The sequence below is a fragment of the Thalia democratica genome, chromosome 3 (assembly GCF_965202585.1).
Source record: "Thalia democratica chromosome 3, ktThaDemo2.hap1.1, whole genome shotgun sequence".
NCBI classification, from domain to species: Eukaryota; Metazoa; Chordata; class Thaliacea; order Salpida; family Salpidae; genus Thalia; species Thalia democratica.
The window spans coordinates 53,867,361-53,888,165 of NC_139167.1; the positions used below are offsets into that span (position 1 = coordinate 53,867,361).

Sequence of the window (20,805 nt, forward strand, 5' to 3'; positions counted from 1 at the left end):
ATCGCAATGATTTTATAGTTATATATAAAAATAACAGCATAAAAGGCTACATATAAAATAATATTTTATATATCTAATGTTAGTTTTAATGTTGAAGATATTTCTTAGTAAGTTTAACTAAGATGTGTCTAATTGTAAGCATCACTGATGGGCAATGTACAGTTTGCTAGTTAAAACCTCTGACCGCAATGTGCTTTAAACTTAAAAGCACCTATTAAAAATCAATAAAAAATTAGCTTAAAAAAAACCATTTTAAAATAAACTCTCAATTCGATTTCTAGTTCACAATATTTTTTATTAAGATACTGTTTTATAGAATTTTATTTTTTAATGGAAATTTTTTTATAATTACATTTTAAAAAGCTACTCGAACCTCCAAAATTAATTCTAACAATTCCGGTCTGCGAAAGACATCTTTTTATTTGCTGATAGGAAAAGTTTCCCAGCTGAAGTATATGTATGTATATATATATCCAACGGCTTAAAAATATTTCCAAGTCATTTATTTCTAAAATATCATTGTATAATTCCGCAATTCTAACTTTTACTGGTATATTATAAAAAGAAATGGTGTCATTTTTGTTGATCAGGAGATACTAAGGAGTCTTCTAAATAAAAAAGATTCTTTTGTACCTGACTGACTAAAGCTAGAAAAAGCTATTGTACAATATAAAGTAATTGTAAAACCTTTAATGTAATTATGTGACCCAACTAAACTGTTAAATTTACTACATTCATATTCTAAAAACTAGTAAAACATTTGCAGCATAACACTACTCTTTCATATAGCTAAAAAGCTGAAAATTCTTTTAACATGATAATTTAAACTAAACTAATCTTAGTTGTTTTTAGAAAAAAAAATACTTATGTTGTTTAAACTTATCAAAGTTAAAAATTTTTGTATTGATATAAAATAAAAGTTAAATTAAAACACGATCACTTTGAGTAACTAAGCGTATTAATATAAAAACATAAACAAAATCAAACTAAACAAGTTTAAGTAGTTGAATGCTCATCATTTGACTATTGCTTGCACATTTAAGGATTAAAAGTAAGTCTGTACTTCATTACAGCCAGATTTGACACATTTAAACTTCAAACTTATTGTCTGAGCGTTTTTGAATTGAGATATTATTTTTAAAGAACAAAAAAATGATTTAAAAAATTGGTTTCCATGTTGTCATTTTCGTTAAGCATCCATTTTTAAGAATTATACCAAATCTTCTTCTGTCTGTATGTGGAATATCTGTTACGTTTTATCAAAAAAAAAATCACTAAAATAGAGCCTCATGAAATGATAACAATGTTGTTTTAATTGTTCACGAAGTGGTAAAGAATTTTTTGATAGTAAAAACCAAACTTACAACTTGTAATGAGTATATTTTTTGTTTTGATGAATAATTTTATCATCAACTGTACAATCTTACTTTAGCAATTTTTTTTTATTTGATAAAACGTTATGCTTAGATAAGCATGCTTGTTCGCAATTGATATGCTTTTGTTAAGCCAACAAACTCTGGAACAAACTTTTGATTTATAATATTTTTCTTTGACTTAATTTTTTCATATACTCAAACAATAAAATAGTTGGTGGAAAGTTCAGGTAATGTACTTTCATCAATAGATAAGACGAAAATTATTTTATGAAATAGTTGTCAAGGGTATATACTATATCATTTAAAAACTAATACTACTAAATTAACATACAAAAATTTGAAAATTAAAAGTTTTTAGTAATTTATAGCAAAAATATTTGCACTGATTTACAAATACTTTATATTTTCTGAAATAATATAAAGTAATTTTAGTTCTAAATATTACCTAGCTATCCTTTTTAACAGACCTAAACTTCATTAGATTATACTGATTATTTAAACTGTTTAGTCGTAAAGCATGTCAAATGCTTAGTTATTTTTTAGTTGGCTACTTAAAACTTTAATAAAGTAATGGCTAGAAAAAAATAATTATAGTTTTTGTTTAATGTTATAAAACTGTTATAAGTACTAGAGTTCAGCAGTTTAACTTAGTGAGTTTTTCTTATTTTATAACTTTCATATTTTCACAAGTTATAGTAATTAAAATTCAAGTTTAGTTTTGAATAAATAAATACGAGTTTAAATTTTATTCAATACAATCATACATCAAGTCAGACTGCTAAGAAGCACTGGGCTAGCAAGTTAAACTATAAAATAATTACTCCATCTAGAGAGTTTCCCAAAATCATTTTCATTAAGTTTTCTTTGCATAAACTTGTAAATATAAAATGGCTAACTTCTAGTATTTATCTCCTCTTTACTACTAAGTTACACTTTTTTTTCGCTACTTTGTGTTATGCTACCGTAGTAATTATAAGTTAATTTCAACAGAAGCATATACTTTTATCATAAAAACATTGATTAATGTAAAAATGTTTATCTAACGAAAAAAAAACTTACTCTAAGGACCTGGTGTACGAAAAAACTTCCCGGTTATAAAGTTACACACACATCACATACGCAGTTTAATGTCTTGTCCAGGAAAAAATGGTCATTACAAAAATAGGACAAAAATATGTGTTTATAATGAAGTCATGATTACTTAAAAAAAAGCGGTAAGTAGTTAAACAGAGTATGTAATTTAAAAAAAATCCAAACTATTTTATGTTATATTAAATTGCAACAAAAAAAAAACTCACTTAATGGGTATTATTATTTTAAACGAGTGTTTTTGCTAAAGAAAATATTAATAATTATGTACTACCCAAAATATTTTTGCAGTATGACTTAAGCGATTACTAAGAATCTGATAGCTTAAATTTTTTGATACTATATACATTTTTTATTATTACAACTGTAGTATTAAAATACTTTTGTCTATATTTTTTTCTGTATAGAACACATATTCATGAAACAAAGAAAACAAACATTAAAATTAAAATAACAAGTTTTCTTTTTCTTATAAAAAACTTTATACAAAAGAAGGGATTTAGTTGTATGATAGTTAAGTGTATTTTTGTTTTTCTTAACCTGTATTTTTTGTTAAACAAACACATTTTTGTACCAATCCTAAAAAAATTCCTCTACTAACTCTAAGAGTTTACCAGTTTCTTTATTAAAGTTTGAATATTTTAAGTTTTATTTTTCTTAAAGGAAAACAGAAGTTTTAATACCAGTAAATGCTAAATCAACAATATGATTATAGTATAACATGGAAGTTTAACCATTGAATAACCATTAACTTGAAAATAGATATAATAAAGCCTTATTTAGAATTACTTGATGGAAATAACGAAAAACCAAGTTGATAGTTACTTAAATCTGAATGCTCTTAATATATATCTTTGTCAGAAATTTTCTAACCAGCTCACTGAAAATTTTACTATTTTAAATAAGAATTAATATAGTAAAGCAAAAAAAAAGTGTGTTATAAAGTCTCATTGAAGTAAAAATGAACTCGGAAGATTCTGTAAAACATCATAGTGAAGAACAGGATTATGATTATGTTTTACTTATCAGCTGAGATCAAGTGCAACTGCTGGATTTGATTTTCTAATCATTATGATACATTGATCAATCATTTTGTAAATATTCTTTTTAAAGTTGAATTAAAGTTAAAAATCACTTATTACTTATAAATAGGACAATTTTTAATATTTTTTTTTCTTTATGTTCATTTTAAATTTATGTTAATTTAATTTATTTAAACATTTTATAGTTACTAGGCTCCTAGTAACATATTTTGTAAGTTATAAAATTAAAGCTTTCTAAAACTATGCACTTTTGAACCAGGTTCAATATTCATAATCACAACAGAAGTTATTCCTGAAAAAACTTGAGATTAGAATCTTTTTTATATGTCCTTAAGTTTCGAATAGTACAAAAAGTATCTCTCTACACTATAAATATATTCAACTTATGAAAAAAATACTAAAAGCCTAAGGATCAAACTAATAAAATACTTGAACGATTGAACAAGATTTAATACTAAATATATCTTTCCATAGATTAAATAAAATAATTTGAGTTTTAATGGTGTTCAATAAGTTCTGGGTCGGTTTGTATTAAACTATTTTTCATCTAAATTAACTCTTGTTCAGTCAATACCAACATAAAATCATTATTACCTCAGCCAACTTTTTGTGTTTTGTACATATTTTTTTGAATTTTACTATAAAGACTTTAAAGTAATTTTTAAATAAATTATTTAAAGTTAATTTTAATTTTTGTTTAAGGGCGTCAAAATCTTTCATAGGTTCACCGGTTGAGCAATTTTAAGTTTATAACAGATTTTGTAAGGAAAATCTTGCAAATTTAGACCGACATTTTCCTTATTTTTGTTGGTTCTCAGTTATAAACAGATGCAACAATAAAACCTATCAAACTAGCTTTAACTGCGTTTTTTTTATATAAAACTTTTAGATTATTCTTTTAAATATGCATTTGATTACAGTAAGGCCTCTAGAAAGTGTCATAAAAGTTTTAGTAGATTGAAAAGTGCTACATCATATTTAGGGGACGGGTCTAAATTGCACAAAGATAAAATTGCACGAGGGAACAAAATTGCACGAAGACGATTTTGCACCAAGGGTCAATTTTGCACCAGTTACACTTTCGCACGAGAGTAAAAAAAATACAGAAAAAAAAGTTACTGACCGAGAGTAACAGTGATAATAAAAATAAAAAATATCTAATAAAAATTAAAAAATATAAGTAAATTAAAAAAAAGCTCCCGATCGAGAGGTAACGGTGATAGTAAAAAAAAACTTAACAAAAATAGAAAAATCATAATAATAAAAAACTGACCGTGCAAAGTATCTTCGTGCAATTTTATCCCCTCGTGCATCAGCATCTTTGTGCACACTTCCAACTTTGTCCCGTGGTGCAATTTAGACATCTACCCTCATATTTAACATGAATTTTTACAGTGCTAGCTCACCTGTTCTTAACTTTTGAATATTACTTTTATTGCAGTCACTTCATTTCGAGGAGGTGAGTTTATTTGTAAGAAAAATACATTTTTGGTTAGGAAGTTTCAATATCTACTCAAAACTATAATTTGTTTTTGAGACTTAAAACACTTCAAGAGACTTACAGACACGTCGACAGTATTGCATTAATTTTAGATAAACTTAGGTTAAAAAACAATAAGTATTTAACAAGAAATTCAATCAATAAAAAAGGTTCTCAATGCTTTTCTTGATATAAACTGACATTTAGAAGTTTTCAAACATTTTTCCAAAAACTTGATTTAGTCTGGCTATGTATCACAACTTTTACTTTTGGTAAATTGTATTAATAAAAATCTTGCCTTGATTTAATAACATTATAAACTATTTTTGTTAAACTCATTTTAATGTTAATCTTTTGAGAAGCATTATGTACATAGTAAATTAATTTAAAAGTTAATAAAAACTATACTAGTTGTAAACTTTAAATCTAAGAACAGAAATTGTTTACTTAGCGATCTTCATGGTATTTAAACAAATGTTCATAGAAATTATTCCTCTTCACAAAAATATCCTTTTTAATTACCATTATTTTTTCTTATGTAAAAGCTGTTTTTTAAAATAAGTTAACAGCTACTAAAACATTGTTTATTAAAATTAGAGTTGTCAAAATGCTAATTGTTGTTATGCCAGTTGCGCACTGAAGTGTAAAGAACTAAATAAAAACTAACTTTAAGATAAAACTTCAACTAGAGTAAGCACAGCAATTTGGTTTAACAACTATGATAAAGACAATCAAAGCAAATAAGGTTCTTTTAAATAATATTTAATACTTATATTAGTCTGGTGGACAAATGTTTCGGTAAAATAATAATTGGGTGAAAATGTACCAATTTGGGAATAGTACAGATGGAAAACTTTTTGAATAGGAGATAAACAAATAAGAAACAAGTGGGTAGGAAATAATTCAGGTAAAAACTGAAAGTGATTACCTCTTAGCAGATTATTTTTTGTTCGGATTAGAGTTTTTAATCATAGTAAAAAAAAATCGTTTCTTGTGATTGATTTATAATAATTATTTGTCTTAAGAGTGATTTGTATTACAAATTCATTGTCTTAAGTTTATGTATGCACTTTAAACGGAAGTAATGTTATAAATTTAGATTTCTTAAATTATGTACATAGCAAAACATGATATACAGGTAAATAAAACAGGTAAATATTTATTTTTACTTTGCCTAAACCATCCTGCTATGTTTTGGTATCAAACAAGTGCAGACAATATTTATTATAATATTTAAATAGCATATTCTTTAAATGAGGTATAAAAATTTAATATTCTACAAATAAATTAAAGACAACGTAGTTGATAGCGCAACTTCAATTTATTAAAACAAACAGGAATTTCTTCAAACATACAAAATTTAGTTTAAAAACATAATTGAAATTAAAAAAAATAAAACATAATTTGTTCATACATTAAGTGTTAGATTTATTTATAAAAACATATTAGATTAAAATAATCATTGTTAACAGTTCATAAAATGTAATTAATGTAAAAATCAAAGAAAATTAAAAAGTGATTTAAAGAAATTAAAACTTAAACTCTATAATTTTCAAAAACACTTGCTCCTTTATGAAAATTGTTGCTCGCCTACTATGTGTTCAGCTTCTACCTCCTGCGTCTTTTTGTTGTTTTTTCGTGACGTTGAAAATTTGGAAAGTGAACGCGGTCCCAGAAAAGATCAGAGCAGAAGTGGTGGAAACAATCCTGTGTAAAATAAATATTCATTAAAATATATAATATTCATAAAATGTATAATATTCACAAAATAACCAATAGTCATTAAAATATACAATATTCATAAAATAACCAACATTCATTAACATATATAATAATCACAAAATAACCAATAGTCATTAAAATAATTAAAATTCATATAATAACCAACAGTCAATAAAATAAGCACGTTTTAGAACTTCTATATTTTAGCATAAATATTTGATTGTATATACTATTTTAATTCTCTAAATATAGAGTTTTTTTCTATAATCTCTTATGTTAAATCTCTTATGTCTTTATGCCAATCGAGCTCTGAACACAGTGTTGCCACTGACTTTAGGTAAATTTTTTCCAGGATTGTAAAAAGTAATTTTTTTGGGTCTATTTTTAGTTAAAACTTAAGTTTAATGTAAAAACTATGTTAAATATTATAAAAATATTGAAAAAATACTGTAGAGCTGCTTCAAATGTGTTTTTTAGTAAAAAAATTCTGATAATGACAAATGTTTTTGATCTTAACTGTAGATTTTTGTGTCAAATCCAAAGTTTTCTACTTAACATGTAAAAATTGTTTAAAACTCCAGTTTTTAAAGTGTTTTTTGTTCAAAATTCAAGGCATTTTTCAAAATTTATCAAATTCCAGGTTTTATTTAGCCTAAATTGTCAAACTTCATGTTTTTCCAGATAAAGTGGCAACCCTGTGAATAGCAATAACTTTTTTTTTTTTTTAAACTAAACATTCTCGGTCGAGTAATCAAAAAAAGCAAAATTAATTTAAATCAAAAATATATTCTTATTTAATACTAACTTCATCGCAACAGAAAATATTGCTGTTTTTTACAAGGCATTGGGAGCACCGGTCTTCTGCAGTGATGTATTTTCTTATTGTGACATCATCTTTAAAATTGGAAGCCTTCACCGTCACCGACTTGCTCTTCACTGCCACCTTGTGGGCTGACTCGTTGCTGAAAGTCACCCTTGCCGCGCCTGTTTGAAAGTTGTTAGAATTAAAATAACATTACTTGATGAAAATGTTTGCAGCTGTTTCAGCCTCGATGCTCCTATTCAACTCAATTAGTTTTTTTTTTTCAAATTTTGTTTGATGAAGAATTTAAATCTATTGCAAATTAAGTAATGTTTACTAGGTACATGATCGTTTAAATTTCACAAGTGTTGTAATTTTACATTAGTTGATTGAAACCAAGCTTGTTTCAATATTTTTGATAGAAAAAAAAATCTCACCAGTAGGATAGCCTTCTGAATCGATATTAAGACCAACGTGAGCAACGGATCCAAACAGATGGTTCATTACGGTGTACACTCCAAACGCTGATACAGTTTGATGCAGTGCTCCCACGAATACAGTTAGCTGACACGGGTCTCGGTAGGTGTCAACTGGGTAGGTGTTACAGCAGATGAACCAGGGGTTAACCTGAGTTTATAATTGAGTATGAAAGCATATATTTCGTGATTATTTAATTTTTCAACTAGTCTGAAATATAACATGTTACTATTACTATGGTTTAACACATATTCTAAAAATATAAAAATAGCTAAAATACTAGATAAAAATGTCAAAACCACAGTAAAGTTTTAAAAATCTTTTGTTGAATGCCAATTTTTCTAAGTAAAAGAACTGTGCTGTGTGAAATAAATATTAAAATATAAAATGTTGAACGTAATTAAAGGCGGTTTTACTTTAAACTTTTATAGTATTTATAATTATAATTGTAAACGTAAATAATACGATTAAATAGACATAAACACTTTCCTCACAGCCCACTTGAAAGGCTTTTAAATAATTTTTTAAATAAACTAGATTAAAAAAAAGAATAACATACGTTTCATAAAAACAATACAATCTATGTTTTTATGAAAAGTATTTTGTGGTTTTTTAAAATCTACTTTTCTCAATAAATTATACATATGTATTTTGTTAAAGTTTAAAAATCAAGTATGTAAGAAGTAATTAGTTACGATCAATTTTATTATAAAAACACTTTAACTAAGAGTTAGAACCAGATTCTAACATTTTATAGGTACCATAGTACGCAAAAAAAAAAAAATTGAAGAGTTTTTTGTCAAAAACAGCTGTTTGATTTTACTAGTAAAAATTAAATATAAGAAAAAAATTTCAAAATAAGTCTATAAAGGAACTATCAAGATCTAACTGTACCTTAATATACAAAGCTTATAGAAAAATGATACATATATAAGAAAATAAAGCAGCTGTTTTAGATTACATATTTCATGGAAGTGTAGTATTGAAAAACATTTTCTACTTAAACGATATAGTTAATAACTTAAAAGCTGCAGGATGTGTAAGTTCACTTACCCAAGACATTAATGCATTATTTAAACGAAATGGCAACTACTCCTGAGGATAAAAGGACGCTTTATAAGTTCATGCTAACTTTTCAAGGTAAAAACAAAATTTAAGGTTTTTGTTATCAGAAACTTTAGATTAACATTTGAAAAACTTCAAAAGGAACTAATTATTATTTTTCAAGCAAAATTTATAAGACCATAAACTATACTTCAAGCTATATAACACTGTTATAAGCATTATCATTTAAAAAACATACTTTTATTGATATTAAACTATTTAACTTTAACATTTAAAGCATTTTTAATGTTTTTGGTTCAGATTTTTTCTACATCTACTAGAGTAGAACTAGTTTACTCTAATTTTTTGTACTAGTTAAAAAATAAGTCGTTTAGAACGTACTGTTTGTGTTTGCGTTCCAAAGATAAAAGAAATTACAAAAAGTTCAACTACTAATTAGACAGCTACTTATAATTTAAGTATTATTAACTATAGTGTAAATCAGGGGTCGGCAAACTGCGGCCCGCAACCAAATTCGGCCCTTGAAGCAAAAATCAGCTGTCCGCGAGGTGATTTTTAGCTAAAAACAATATTTTTATGAATTTAATAAAAAAAAATGTAAAAATTACAAATAGGCTATAAATTATGTTATTACTCTTTTCTACTACTCTATTATTGCTTACTTCATCACTTTTTTTGCTTTAAAATAGTGTTTTATATTAAAAATCGCTTTTTTGAATAATACCGCCACATGAAGACTTTTTTGTATGTAATGCGGCCCGTGAGCAATTTTTATTAGAATAATTGGCCCTAGACTTTTAAAAAGCTGCCGACCGCTTGTCTAAAACATAAAACAATTATAAAAATAATAACTCATGCAAAATAAACACTAATGCAATCTTCTCACCAGTGCCATAAACAGGTAAGTACCTTATTGATGTTCTTACTGTACTAAGTTTTTCTTATAATTATTAAGTGGTTAACATTTTTACCATACCAAATTGAATGAAGTCACAGGTTTTAGTTTTTCTTTTGAAATTTTTACTATCAAACTGTTGTATGCAAATACAAACAGTTTACTACTATCATAGGTGCTATAATTTTTATTTATGTATAAGTATTTATCTGCTATTAAAAACTCACAGTATAAAACTATTTACGGCAAAAAAGTTTTAATTAAAAAATTCAGAGTGAAATATATATTCATTTACTTTGTTATTTTGTAAAGAAAAGTGATAAAAAATTATGTTTTTCATCATAATAACTGAAAATACAATCATACATCAATTTAAGCAACCTATAAAGTTTTAAATAGTCTAAGATTTTTTTTATTCTGCAGGCCAGACTTACCAGAAAAGTTTTTTTTTGCGGAATTTTTAAAAACGTCCTCGCCACCGCGGATTTATAATTATACTTTATTAAAAAGTTACAAAAAAAAATTCTAAAGTAAAGTTGTAAAGAAATTGACAATTCGTAAGCATTAACATAAAACTTAGCAGTTTTTTTTTTCGTAATTTATAAATTTTCCAAGAAAAAGTTTCTTGCAGGTCGCACTTTTCACAAACAAGATATCTGCGGGTTGTTTTAAATAACAATAGTAACTAATACCATAATACATAACACAATTTTAAACTAAAAATGTGATAAAACAAGCAAAAATAAAGCACTAGTTAATTAAAAGTATAATAGTAAGTAAATGGCAAGTCATACACTTTTGATTAATGGTCTTTAGTTGGCCTATATGCCGAAGTTTACCGACCCTGCATTAATGTTCAATAAAAAGTAAAAAAAAGGGTAAATATCAAAATATTTTTTTAAAGATAATTACTTTTGTTGTGCACATGCTTGTTAACCTAAAACATATGTTGCATGCCCTATTTACCTAGTTTAAAGAATTACAAAGCTTTGAACTTGTCGTAAATTAAAAATAAAGTGTTCTGTTACAATAGTAAAAGTATTTGTTTAGTTAATTAAGTCGTTTTAAAGTTGAACTAGATAATAAAGTTTCGTAGAAGATACTTTAGTGGAAGACACACCTGAAACAAACACAGTGTGAAAATCAAGAGATAAAAATTAAAACAATTGATTGTCAGACTTAGTGCTTATTTCACAGTACAATTTTTTGAAAATTTAAGTTATTGTTTACAACTTACAAAACATTAAAGCAGGACTACAAGTATTTTAAACACAGAAGCGGTGTAATTGTTCTAGAGATGAAAAATTACTTAAAAAACGTTTGGGTATCCTACTTCCCAAACGATTTTTAAATTTTTAGAGTACACAATTTTTTGTTGCTAGTATCAAGTAAGTGTTATTTTTGGAACAATTACCTAATGTGTGGATTAACAACAATATTAGCTATTCTAAAGTTTGTAAGTTGTAGCTAAAATTAAAGTGTCTTTATAGTAACTTACTAAATAGTGATGTAACTATATTTGCAGACAGCTGTATAGTGCTATTATTATGAAAAAAAATGCAGTTTCAATTTAGTTAAAGTAGTTTTTTTGTAACATACTAAAGAACAAGACTTAAAAAATTGATAAAGTCCTTATTTACTTAGTTAAACTCAACAAACAATAAAAAACACGAATAGAAACAAAGTAAAGAACATATAACTTAAATTCCTAATTTACAACCTTATTCCAGCAATATTTCGAAAAATTAACTAAAATCTATGATTGGTCACAGCAAAGATAGAATCAATTTTTCAAAGTCAAACAAAAAACAAACTACTTCCATAAAAAGTATCTCTTTAAAAATTAAGTATTTAAACAATAACAAATACAAAAAACGTTAACTACTGAACTAATTCAATTATCACTTACTTATAATTTTTTTATCTATCCAAAGCAATACAACACCAGTTTTACAGTAGGTATTAGAAACTGCTCGAGAATATAATTGGCGAAATATTTTATATAGCACAAACTAATAAGTTGTAAGCAGAAACACTTTAACTAGAATTAAATTACTTCGTTTTTATATTTTCGAAAGTATAAGAAAATAGATAAATTGAAAACAAAGCTCTTAATTTCCTTACTGTAAGATTAATTGTGTGATAACCATACAGTTAGTGTTATATACAACTATATCTGATTTTTAAATAAAGCAGTTTGAAAAATTTTCAAAATTCATTTTTGCAAAGCAATTTTATGCTATTTACATGAATTTATTTCGATTTTTCATAAGTTAATGAGATTTTTACTAAATTTAACAAAAATACTAAACAAATTATAATTTATTGTTAAGACTGGTTCATAAAATCAAATTTGCTGTACTTAGTATTAGACAGATGTAATTGTTTTCAATACCGGATAATAAGCACGATTTTTAAAATATTGCATTTCGATATAAAATATTTTAGACTTTTATTACTAAGTTATATTAATTTATTAATAAATACATTTTTTTACAAGTTGGACTATCCGTTAAAAAAACAACAATATTTAAAAGTATAGAGTCGTTAAAATAAAACTAAGGAAACAGTAAAAATTTAATACGAAAGTTTGCAATAATCGAATTTTTACGTACTGGTTTAATAAAATCATAAAACGATTATAATTTATGTCAACAGTTTTTTAAATCAAGTAAACCTGCTAATAAAGTTACGAACTCTTTATTGTTAAAAGTATTATAGTTTTTACAGATGAAATCAGAAAAGGATAAAACTTAAAAAAATTAAAAACTATTAATCTATCATTAAATCTTTTGTAATAATTTGTTTAGCTTATTAGTAAAAAAAGTTTTGTGCTAAAATTTTTTATAAAAAAACATTGTTTTAAAGTAATGTTTATTGTCCATTTCTAAGCAGTTATAAACAGTTGTATTTCTAGTAAATCTGTTTTACTATACAAGTTAACTTTACCAATGGTCAAAGTTCAATAATTAGAATAAAAAGATAATACTGGTTTCACAGCAAAATTTGTTTCAATTCTTATGATAAAATTCATACGTGAAATGTGTTTTAGTGTTTTTTATAGTAAAATAACTTTAAGGTCTTTCGTCACGACCCATATTGGGAGTTTAATTTAAACCTCTTTAAAAAAAGTTAGAACGAATATTTGAAAGTTTTATTTCTTAGGTAAAAACTTTAACTAGTCAGTTGTAAGTTAGCGGACTTTTTTGTATTAAATTAAAATAGAAATTATAAATACCACTTATAATAACTACATACATATTTATTTTGGACAATAAATACTTTCTTACTATTAAACACTTTTAATAAGACGCAAAAAGTTGCTTTCATCTCTGGTTTTTGTTTCATACGTTTTTACTAAAAGACAAGTTTTGTGAAATAAGTATAAAATTTCGAAACTTTCTTGAAATAGAACTTAAACAGTTCTAGCAAACAAATGGACATCAATAAGCTTTTTACGTGATCAAAATACGCAATGGTCATTTTTGGGAAAACTTCCATGTGTCTAAAATAACGTATAAAATGAGCTTCATCATAAATTAAAACCATCAAAACCTTTGTCTAGTTTTTAAAATGAATCTTTTCTTTGCACTTTTATTGGCTACGTTGGCTTATTCAAAACCTCATACAAAAGCAAGTAAGTTGACTTATTACTTTAGACTTATTGCAAAATCGTAGTGTAATGTTAATTTACTTTAAATAACATAAACACATTAAAAAGATAATATTTTAACAGCTATAGATTAAAATTATGCTAGTTTTGACGAAAACAATCCTTTTTATCTTAAGCATTTATAGTTATTTTAGTTTTGTACTAGAAAACTATATTAAACTTTTGTATTTATTTTTTATAAGCAAAAAAATATGTTTTAATTATCATTTAAGATAACGCAAATAACAATAATACTAAAAGTATGAAGTATACAAACATATAAACGATCAAATATATTTAAAATTCAATTGAAACTTTAGCCAACTTCTACATAACTTTTAAACTAGTAAGCAAAAAAATATTTACAGACTGTATGAACGGCGTTGTTTTCAACAACTCTTGTTACTTCACAATCCAAGGAAAAACTTTGGAGTTTGATGTTGCAAAAGTAGCTTGTGAAGACAGTGAAGCTCATTTGGCTTACATTGAAAGCGAACAAAACTACAGAACCGTCGAATCATTCCTCGCTAAACAGCAAATTGCTGAAGGAAAAACTGATGGTGTTTACTGGATCGGAGAATAATACGACAATGTTGTGAGTAGTCAGATTCGTTTTAAGTTTCTAACAGCACTTATTTTGAAACTCAATGTTTAACTACGAAACAAAGTCTAAAAAAACAAAATTAGTTAATCAAATACTCTACTACTTTAATTAATATAGTTACTATGCTGATTTGGATAACAATGTAGAAAACAATTAAGATAGTGTAAGTTTTTATTTTTGAAATGCACCATTTAACTGTGTTTGTATTAAGTTTAACTATAACTTACTGTGTATTTGTCTAAAACAAGTCAAAAGTCTTTGAATGCATTTTTACGTATAAAATGACTAATATAAAATACTATATGATAAAACAGTCAGACAAGATAACATTTTTGGACGGTAGAGAGAGCACTTGGGATCATTTGTGGTTTCCTGGATTTCCTTTCAAATTTTACGGAGAGTGGGACTACGTGGCTTGGCAAATCAATGAAGACTCTGGATCCGATGTAAACGGGTTCTTGAATCATCCAATTGAAGCCAACTTGATTCCAGTTTGCCAAAGAGAAATGTAGGAACAGAATATAAAATTATAAATCTTCTACTTATTTGATGTATACGTATTTCTTTTTAAAAAATAAAGCCAACAAACCAAATTTAACAGCTGTTTGTTATTTATACATAAAAAGCTACAAAGTTAAAAAAAAAACATAAGTTTTTTTTTAATTCTTATTAATGCTTTACTTAGTTAGTTGCGTAAATTCAGTATTAAACAAAAGTTAAAATATTGATAAATATTTTTTTAGTACTACCTCTTGAACTTTTATAGCTCTATTGAAGTGTGAAAGTTTATTACTATTTATTTTAATGAACCTGCTTCGCTAGGATTTCAATTGGCAAATGATTTGAACATTTTTGATATTAGTTTTTAGTTTCAAAATATTCATCATAAGTTTTTTTTTAATAGGTAACATAGTTTTAAAATTGTCAAAAAAAAAGTTTTATTTATGCAGTACGCAAACTTGTGATTAAAAAAAAACAATTGTCAGCATAAGCTTTTTTTTTGGACAAAAATAACAACTTTAAAAGTCAAAAACTAAACTTTAAATTTAAAATTAAAACAATTAAAGTTCATCTTAAAAATATAAATATTAATCTAGCTAGCATATTGAGCTCTACAAAACATTACTAAACGTAGACACATTTTGTTTTTGTAAAATGATGTCATTTTGAAGGTTATTTACATTAAGTTACTATGAGATAGTTTTTGCTACACTTATAACAATCAACGACTTGTAAAACAACAAACTTAGATCAAGATATATTAAGATTAAATTTAAACTTTGATAGTTTACCTCATGTATATTTTAAGAAACTACAAAATACTTTTGTAAAACAGTATAAATGTTTGTCTATTATAATTTTATACAATACTGTCCAAAAAAAAAGTTGAGCAGTAGTAAAATGATTAACTTCTTTAAATTAATTTTTCATTAACTTTAAAAGATAAGTATATACATTATTACTTTTTAACTTAATTTTGAATTTCTACTAGATCGTTAAAGTAAAATAATGAGCGAACAAATGTGTTTTGTATACATTGAAAAATATTTAGATAGTGATCAAAATTAATCCAAACTACTTTGACCACACTTTCATCATCGTTCTTACAAGTTTTACTTTATACTTTAGTGCGTTATCAGTAAATGTAATTCTGCGACACATGTACATTTTCCCAAGAATGACCATTGCGTTTTTGATCACGTAAACAAATTATAGATATTCATTTGTTTACTTAATATATTTAGTTGCTATTTTTAAAAAGTTTAGAAATTTTTGGCGTGCAATAAAGAAAAAAAACCTGTATACAACTAAAAGTCACGTATACAAAAACTATACTACTTTTTTATATTAGCAAATTTATTTTATACACATGCAACTACCTACAGGGTGCATGCATTCTAAAAACTTCTTCACATTTAAATAAAAGCATCACAGTTTCAACAAACTTATTTATATATTACTTTTACTGCCCAATTAAAATTAGGCAGTCGTAAATATAGATCTTCTATGAGTATATTTTTGACTTTTTCTAAAAATTAAACCTTTTAAAATAGTTTATCTTAAACAAGTTTTCAGTTCCTACTAGATTGTTGAAGTAAAAGAAAGCTATAGAAAGTTATCATTTTTCTATGCTTACATTAACAAATCTAGAGACAGTGTTAAAACATAATTTAAATACTTGAAGCACGTTTTCATCATTGTTCTTTAAATTTTTATTTTAAGCTTTATTGCGTTATCAAAAGAAAAATGTAAAAAGTTAACTTTATATTGCCTAATAAAAAGTTAAGGTGTTTAAATTACTTTTTATTTTTGTACTTTAACACAGTTCTTACATTTAATTTAAATTAGAAAAGCTTAAAGTTAATTATGTATTATAAACTTATGTTTTAAATAGAAAAACGTAAGTTCTAATTGATAGACATTATACATTTGGCGAAAACTTTTGTGCTTTAAAACTCAATATTAAATTACATTTTGTCTTCTGCATATTTTTTCAAACAAAGGTTTTTAAATGACTTGTATTTCAGAGTTGTTAGTTTCTTTTATAATAATAATTTTACTTAAGTTCACTCCAGTCAATGTTCTTCTAAAGCATGCTATGTCGCTGCCTTAAATTGAAAGCTACTGGTTTTAGTTCATAGCAATAACTCTCAAACTTTTTAAAACTGTAAATAGTCAACAATAAAAACATTATTTTATTTAGAAACGTAAGTACATGATAATTTTTATAAAAAATACTATTCTTTATTGATGTTAATAGATTTACGACCTAAAGTTTCAAATACAAAAACGAATTTAAATTATAGATATAGTACAAAAGTAAGATATTGATGTTTCGGTGCTTGTTTTTTATTAAATTATTTGTTAGAATAATTAGTTGTCAGATAAATAACGTTGAATGTGTGCTTGCTTTCACTAAAGTTTAAATTTACTTGAGTGCAAAATTTAAGTTTACTTAAAATATCGACCAACTGAAGTAAATAAGACACTTGCATCTAGAGGTTGTGTAGATTTTTTTTCACGTATATGTAAGTTCATCACGTAATTTCATCAAAGCATCAATACATGCTACTTTTAATTTTTCAAACTTTTATATTAAGTACATTTAATTTATTAATAGCTTAGATTTTGTTATCTTCCTCTAATTATAATTTTGATTATACATTGAAAAAAGGCATAACTTACCGTCTAGTTATTCTGTTAGAAACTTATTCATCAGTAGGCTAAAAAACTTTTTTGTTTTTAATAATCGACAAAAAACTAAAATTCTTTTTTTTAATTTAACGAATTCTATTTGATTTGAAAACAAAATAAAAAAGCTGAAATTACACTTAATGTTAAATATTAGATAAATTTTTTAATTTGGTTTCGTATAAATAAGAAAAACAACTCATAATTTATATTATATGTTTGAAAGGCGTTAGAATTTTTTTAAATAGAATTTGGTCTTGATTAAAAAATACTAGTATTTTAATAGTATCTTAGAAAAATATCAAAAGTTATATGCTAGCTTAAACTTTTGAAATTTTAAATTTGTTAGAGAAAGTTTTATTAAAAACTTTTCTTTTAAGCTAGGTCTTTCAAACAGATTTTAACAAAACTTTAACTTAAATATTAAACGAATTCTTATGTTTATGATTTTAATAAACGTATTGAAGTAGTTTTCGTTCTAAATTTTATTTTATTATTTAAATTAAACTACAGTTGTAACACAATTTTTTCTTAAATTTTATTGTTTACAAAGCTTTAGATTAATCTATGTTTTGTATATACAAAAATTCATAAAACGTTGTTATAATTTGTAAAATTTCTTCTACTTGTATTTTATTTCCTATAGAAAATTTTCTTAGAAAAAATAAAGATTTTTTACTCTTAATACAAGAAGAAGTAACATTTAAAATTTTATATCACATAATGTATGATGTTTTTTTCTAAACATAACTTAAGATCAAAACAGTTTTGTAAAACTTTCAACAAACTACATACTTATAGTTTAAGTTTATAAATCAAATACTTGTTTATTTAAAATACTTTGATCATTGAAGAACATATTTTTTTGACTATTTTTTAATTAAAAACTTAAACAAAATTGCTAGTATAAGTGCATAAAAATAAACGTTTTTTGTCTTTAAAGCCGGTATAAAGTTTCGGAACATTTTTGAAATCGGCGCTAAATAAAGTTAGCAAACAAATGGACACAAATAATTTGTTTACGTGATCAAAAAACGCAATGGTCATTCTTGGGAAAATATACATGTGTCGAAAAGTAGCGTATAAAAAAGACCTTCATCTTAAAAAAAAATCATCAAAACTTTTTTCTAGTTTTAAAACAAAATGAAACTTTTCCTCGTACTTCTGTTGGCCACATTGGCCTATTCAAAACCTCATCCAAAAGCAAGTGAATTTACTTATGATCTACAGCTTTTTAAAAACTAACTTTTATGCATTGAACTATCTTTTTATAAAGTAAAACATTAACTTTGTAGAGTATAGTTTAATAAAGCTGTACGTATGGAAAAAGTGAAAAACTTGTACCTATCTAATTAGAAGTTAAGAGTTATTGATTCTGGAAGATTTTTACTGTTTAGTTGTCATAACTTGCTTTTATATAACACTAAGTGAATAGGACTGTAAAGGTCATAACAGTTTAACAGAGTTAGAACTTAAATCAGTTTTTGTTTTGTCCTAATTTTGATATTAAAAGCTACCACAATGTTTCTATAACTTGATATTCGGTTTAAAGAATTTTTAAAAAATGACGTTTCTATACGCTACAAATAAGCTAAAATTATTTTCATTAAGTATTTCGTTATATAACCAACAGTAAATTTAACTAACACTTAAAATAAAAACATATCTTATAAAAACTTAGTTTAATTTTTATTAACAAATAAAATATTTACAGATTGTATGAACGGCGTTGTTTTCAACAACTCTTGCTATTTTACAATCCAAGGAAAAACTTTGGAGTTTGATGTAGCAAAAGCAGCTTGTGAAGACAGTGAAGCTCATTTGGCTTACATTGAAAGCGAACAAAACTACAGAACCGTCGAATCATTCCTCGCTAAACAGCAAACTGCTGAAGGAAAAACTGATGGTGTTTACTGGATCGGAGAATATTACGACAATGTTGTTAGTGGTCCTTTTGGTTTACTGTTAACAATACATACTTATGATTAGTTTAATCAACTTAAGGAGTAAAAAACACAACCAGGCCACTTTATAAATTAGTCAAAAACCATATTATTATAAAATTTACTGTAATAATATTATGAAGTAGTTTCAAGTTCAAAATTCTTAAAACACTATTTAAATACTCCAATTTTAAGTTTCTTTATATACTACTCAAATAATTACACATGAAAATACAAAATTTTGTAAAACTTTTTAATACTTTTACATAATAAATATTAACTAAACATGATAAAACAGTCGGACAAGATAACATTTTTGGACGGTAGAGAGAGCACTTGGGATCACTTGTGGTTTCCCGGATTTCCTTTTAAATTTTACGGAGAGTGGGACTACGTGGCTTGGCAAATCAATGAAGACTCTGGATCCGATGTAAACGGCTTCTTGAATCATCCAATTGAAGCCAACTTGGTTCCAGTTTGCCAAAGAGAAATGTAGAACTATCTATTATATATATCTGTTGACATTCCATTAAACTATGATATTTTAACTGATAACTCAAAAAGTAAAAAACATTTATGAATGAAATAAATTAAGATTCTAATTTGTCAAAATTTGTCTGTTATCTTTAAAAAAAATGTTGCATCTAATTTTATTTAAGAATTATAATTTTTTGTGGCTTAAATAGTTGCTTTAGGGACATAGTTTAAAATACATTCACTGAGCTAATAGTTTTTTAAACTTTTAAGTTTATAACTCTATATAATTTAATTTTAATTAGGCTATAATTAATGCATAAAATAAAAGTACTTAATTTACCTAAACTCGATTTTGATGATTGTTTTTAGTTAGTAATAACCGACTTACTGTTAGCTAGTTACAACTCCAAATTAGCTTGTAAGACAAAAAAGTTCTTTTCTTACAGTAGTTTTCAAAAAGTTATAAAACAACAAATTAAATATAAACGTTAACATTTTTAGCTTTTGAAACAAATCATTTTCCTACCAACCTCGTTTGTGAAAAAGTTAAACTTTTAGCTATTTATTTTTGCTGCTAAATTTATTATACAACTTAACTCTAAAAGAAAAGTCTTAGTAATGCTATAAAAAATCAATTAAATTAGTTTTTTTTTGTCAAACTTTCGTACAGGCATAATAAATCTATTAGTACCTTGGTATAAGTTGCAAACTATTCGTTTAAATTTATCAATATACCTTTTTAAAATCAACTATTAAATTAATTTTTGAAAGATAAATGATCTCGCTTTACAAATAGTGGATTGCATAAAAGCCAGGTGTTTTTCCGGCCACTATTATGAATACTGCAGATTTTCGTTACAAGGTAAAGCTATCTTAAAATAAATGTTATATACTAAGGTTTGATCATACCAATTCGATTTTATAATTAAGAATTGTAGTTATCAGTATGAATTTATTACATATTAATATGTTAGCTAATGTAATTTAT

At 25.2% G+C, this 20,805-nt stretch overlaps 1 protein-coding gene across 1 annotated transcript; it reads right to left on the minus strand.

Moving 5' to 3' along the window:
- Nucleotides 1-6,596: 6,596 nt before the first annotated feature.
- On the minus strand, nucleotides 6,597-9,051 carry LOC145832407 (cytoplasmic polyadenylation element-binding protein 1-B-like). The gene is made up of 4 exons (XM_082939725.1): nucleotides 9,043-9,051; nucleotides 7,950-8,139; nucleotides 7,516-7,694; nucleotides 6,597-6,695 (listed from the first exon to the last, which is right to left on the minus strand). Exons 1-4 carry the CDS (start codon nucleotides 9,049-9,051, stop codon nucleotides 6,597-6,599), a joined length of 477 nt encoding a protein of 158 aa, XP_082795851.1.
- Between the last annotated feature and the right edge of the window lie 11,754 nt (nucleotides 9,052-20,805).